Here is a 5,000-nt window from a genome sequence, read left to right as displayed (position 1 = left end):
ATGTGTTTCATACGTGGACACACAAATATGGATATATGTACAGTATATATACATACATATATATATATATATATATATATATATATATATATATATATATATATATATATATATATATATATATATCACACACATAAACATACGTACATATATATATAACAAGTACATATACATATGTATATTTGTATATATATATGTATGTATGCATGTATATATATGTATATATATATTTATATATATATATATGTATGTATGTATATTGCGTCTGTGTGTGTGTGTGTGTGTGAGAGAGAGAGAGAAGGGGGAAATTTAATTGATTCTAACCTTGTCAGTGAGGATTTATATGGAATTCGATTTCTTTTCCCCTTCTTTTCAATACGGAAGTGATCCTTTCACGTATTGTGCAAGTAATTGGATTTTTTGAAAGCTGTGGAGGAAACGATTGTCGATTTTTATTTCCCTGAAATTTTATAGTGGAGAGGTGCGTGCCTTTTGAAAATTAGTATTTTTTCCTTGGTTTTTTGAATTGTTGTGCTCTTTTTTTTTGTTGGTGTGCTGTAGTTATTTAAACTGTTCTTCATTTTGTAACATCAATTTACTCCATTTAAGTTTAATTGATATATTTTATTAGTGACCAGAATGTATAAAACAGATTAGAAATCCAGATGGCATGGCAAGGAGGAAAAATGGAATTAATACTTAGACATTTGTAATAGAGCCATCAAATAGTATGACAGACTAGGTAAAAAGAGCTGTGTGGTGGCTCTGATTATTTTTTTTTAATTCTAACTAAATTATTACTGTTTTTTTATTTATCTTGACTGTAACTTGAACCTTTCATTTGTAAAATTATGCCTTCTTTTAAAAAACACGAGATTCAGGTGCTTTCCATCTGGTAATACTCAAATCCTTAAGGACTTTGTGACAGAATCGACCTCCTTCACCTCATTAATAGGTTCTCACTAATTGTCCCCATAGGGGTGATATTGCCGTGAGTGCACCTTGAGTGTGCACTGCAGGCATTACTTAAGGGTCTTTTCAGCGTCCCTTCGGCCCCCAGCTGCAACCTCTTTCATTCCTTTTACTATACCTCCTTTCATATTTTTCTTTCTCCCCATCTGTATTTCCACCCTATCTAACAGTTGTTTCATGGTACAACTACAGAGGGTGTTCCTCCTGTAACCTTCTTACAGTCGGTTTCCCTTCCCGCGCTGAATGACCTCATAGGTCCCAGCGCTTGGCCTTTGGCCTAAATTGTATATTCTAATCTATTCTTACTAATTGTATTGCAAATGTCTAGGATCATATCAATATACTCCGAAGTCTTTGTTCCTGGTCATTTGAGGTCCTTAGCATCTATACCTAACGAACCCCTCGGCTCTCATCTCCGGGCAGATGGAGTTCACTCTAATTACTGCAATTATTCTTCATTAAAATGAACATAATTGTCCTGTTCTCTTTAGGCTGTCCAGGATTTTGACTGGTGCTAGGAAGGGCCACCCAATCAAAGACTGTTTACCCACATAAGACATGAAATGTGAGGAGGATCTCTCTCTCTCTCTCTCTCTCTCTCTCTCTCTCTCTCTCTCTCTCTCTCTCTCTCTCTCTCTCTTACTAGTGATTTCTCGGAAATAGTAAGTAAAAGCTAATCTAGTAACCACCGTCCTTCGAGGGAAGAGAGCTTGTTTCGTTGCTTGGTTTTTCTTTGAATGCGATGGTAGTTTTTTTGGATTTGATTCATCTGAGTGCCTCCGAGTTCTGTTGGTTTCATGTTTTTCCTTAGTTCAAGAGTCGCGCTCATCTTTGTCTAAACTCTGAAGGGTAACCGAACTAGATATCCCCAGTGACCCTTGGCGTTTCCTTATACATAAACAAGATGCAAAAAACTTCTCGAGAGGTTCAGGGTCGAGCGAAGACTTTCCGACAGATTATAGTTAGCACAGTCAAGGGAAAAAAATGAGAAAAAAAGTTACTTTAATCGCAGTATCTAAACCGTAGCAATTCAACAGATTCTCCCATTTTACGACCTAATGACGAGGAACATAGGAACGAGTTAATTTCGCCGTCTCTTTCCACAGGTAATTACAGTTAATGTATGTCATTTGTCGTCGCTGCCTCTGCAATTATCTCTCCGTTTAGTTCCATCGCTCCTGTCGGGACGTCTGATGTGGACAAAGCTTAAAAGAGGCCATTTCACGGGCGAGATCCTCGGGTCTTGCTTGCACTCTTTTACCAAGTTTCACTCTGATAAGAATGTATTTATTTTTGTATTTGTTTCTGTAACTCACAGGTTGTTGACAGTGTTTACGTATCTTTTGATTCTGGGATTCTAATTATGCTATTATTCACAATTATCCCCATCGTTAGATGCAGCTGTAGTAAACTTGTATGAATAGTCTTAGTGTATTGTGATAAGAATGCATTAATTTTTTTGTTCGTTTATGCAACTAACAAGATGTTGATAGCATTTCAGTATTTATTAATTCTGGATTTATATTTGTGTTATGTATCATAGTTATCACCATCGCTAGATGCAAATGTTACATTTATTGGTCTTATTGTATCGTGAAGCTGGTTATAGTAACAAATGATCTTTCTATTCATGTAGATGCAAAAACAAACAAAAACTCACCCGTAGTTAATCTCTGAGAGTTTATTTTTTCGTTGCCATGGTGACGAGAAGCTATCTTTGAGACTAGTGACCAACGTAGATTAATTCACGAATTGCTGGCTAAGGATTCGTTTCATCTTCGAATATAGAATATCCTTAAGAAGTAAGAAATGGATGAAAGAACACTATGACTGACCAGCAAGCCAGTATGGGCCTATCCAGTGTCCATACACTCTCTCTCTCTCTCTCTCTCTCTCTCTCTCTCTCTCTCTCTCTCTCTCTCTCTCTCAGTTACCTATTATCCTTTGAGCGTCGTATCTATCAGCGCTGCGCGACCGCCGTCGGGTATCCGACACCGACACCTGTCGCACCAGCCTGTTGTTGTTGTTGTTGTTGTTGGTGCTGCTGCTGCTGCTGCCGCTGCCGCTACCGCTACTTCCTCCGGAGCTGCCGCTGCCGCCGCCGCCGCCGCTGCCGCCGCCACTGCTGCTGCTACTTCTGCTGCTACTGCTACTGTTGCCGCCATCGCCGTCGCTGTTGTTGGCGGTGCTGCTGCTGCTGCTGCTGTTGTTGGGGGAGCTTCCGGCGCTGCCCCCAGGGGAGCCGCTGTTGCTCCAGCCGCGCGACGCCGATCCCGAGTCGAAGCTGCTCTGGCCTCTCAGGTACTTGGCGCGAGTGTGGCAATGGCGGCACTTTCCTGCGGGAGAGCGGAGGCGATTAGCAAAGTGTGGGCTAATGGGTCTGCGGGGGCCGGGGGTGGGGGGAGGTTGCATTTGATTGGTCTTTTTTATATTTTTGTATAACGAAGAAATGAAATTGGGTCAATATAGATGTATGAGGATTGGGTCACTGAGAAAAGCATTTGATTGTTCTTTTTCATATATATATATTTTTATTTAACTACAAAGACATGAAATTTGGTTACAATGCAGACAGATTTTTGAGGATTACGTCATTCTGAGCAAAGCATTTGATTGTCCTTTTATATATTTTTTTTATTTAACTGCAAAGACATGAACTTGGGTCACAATATAGATAGATGTTTGAGGATTGGGTCATTCTGATGAAAGCATTTCATTGTTGTTTTTTATATTTTTTTTTTATTTAATTGCAAAGACATGAAATTGGGTCACAATGTAGATAGATGTTTGAGGATTGGGTCATTCTAAGGAAAACATTTGATTGCACGTTTTTATATATTTTTATTAACGGGAAAGAAATGAAATTGAGTCAACACAGATAGATGTATGAAGATTGGGTCATCCTGGCGTAAAAAAAAAATGGTTTCTTAGTATAGCACAGTCCCTTTGAAAGAATTTTTTTTTCTCAAAACAATTGAAGATCAGAAGAGGATGCTAGAATTTATACTATTTATTTTTTCTTTATCTGCATAGAAATGAAACTGGGTCACAAATACATATAGATATATTAGGATTCGGTCATCCTTACGCAAAAGCTTGTTGTCTGGGAATGTGAGGGCCCTATTAGAACAATAAAATGTATGATGTTTTGTGAATATAAAGCAACTAAAGCTAAGAAGAGGATGCTAGATTTTATGCTTATGAAATGGTAACATTCAAAATACCCGTTTGTTTTGGTTTTAGAAGCGATCTTTTGTGACCAAAGTGTTATAAACGTTTTGTTTGCTACAAAAGAAGCAGGGTTGGTCCACTATTGTTCCCGGTGATAGTGGTTTCCATAATTGGACTGAATACCATTCAGTTGTTTTCGTAAATAATTTAATTTGAATTAGAATGAGGGCTCTTGCAACCTGAAATTTTGATTCAATGTGAACGTCTTGGCAATAAAAGGGAACAAAACCATTTCACAAAGCTGTTTGTGTAATGCCTGCTACAAGCAAGAAAACAAATATAAAACAACAAAGCCGAACTGAACCAAACCAGAACCTCGAAAAAGCAAAATAAAAAGCCAAACAGGAGGCATTGGAGTAGTCTGCAAATATTGGGTTTTTGTGTAAGAATCTTGCTGTGGTTTTCAGAATAAGAATCATTTATTGTGTGGTTCCACTTTCCTAATACCATTTAGCAACTTCGTTATTTTGGTTTATCCCTGGCAGTTTGATGCCTTTTGACCGTTGTTTTTACCGTGCCAGTTATTTGGACTTTCAAACGCCCACCTTACGGTCCGTCTGAGGGAACGAAACCATTGAAAAATAATATGGCGATTAAACCATCTCTATTGGCCGTCGTCTCTCGCGCAAACAAGCAACAACGGCTCGGTATTGGTAATACATAAACTGGCACGGGACGAAAGCCCTGGGTGTTTGTGGCCTAACCCGTTATTTGATATATTGCGTCGACCCAGTTATCTTTAGCTTATGTGTTGTCTCGTGTTTGTGTTTGGCAGCGTTATTGTTTTGTCATTTCCA

The 5,000-nt window shown here is 38.6% G+C and overlaps 1 protein-coding gene and 1 long non-coding RNA gene across 10 annotated transcripts in view; one reads left to right on the top strand and one right to left on the bottom strand.

Moving 5' to 3' along the window:
• LOC136850694 (sericin-2-like) overlaps positions 1-5,000 on the bottom strand; it is a 385,966-nt gene that overhangs the window by 19,028 nt on the left and 361,938 nt on the right. For all 9 annotated transcript variants that reach the window (XM_067124513.1, XM_067124507.1, XM_067124515.1 and 6 more), the window contains one exon: positions 2,907-3,308. In XM_067124513.1, coding sequence (XP_066980614.1) covers positions 2,907-3,308 — 402 coding nt within the window. The remainder of the gene's footprint in view (positions 1-2,906; positions 3,309-5,000) is intronic.
• Positions 1-5,000, top strand: part of LOC136850697 (uncharacterized) — a 553,838-nt gene that overhangs the window by 413,205 nt on the left and 135,633 nt on the right. The window lies entirely within an intron of this gene.

This window comes from Macrobrachium rosenbergii, chromosome 22, assembly GCF_040412425.1.
Source record: "Macrobrachium rosenbergii isolate ZJJX-2024 chromosome 22, ASM4041242v1, whole genome shotgun sequence".
In the NCBI taxonomy this organism is placed as follows: Eukaryota; Metazoa; Arthropoda; class Malacostraca; order Decapoda; family Palaemonidae; genus Macrobrachium; species Macrobrachium rosenbergii.
Note: the sequence above shows the minus strand (reverse complement) of the source record. Positions and strands in the feature narration are given on the sequence as shown.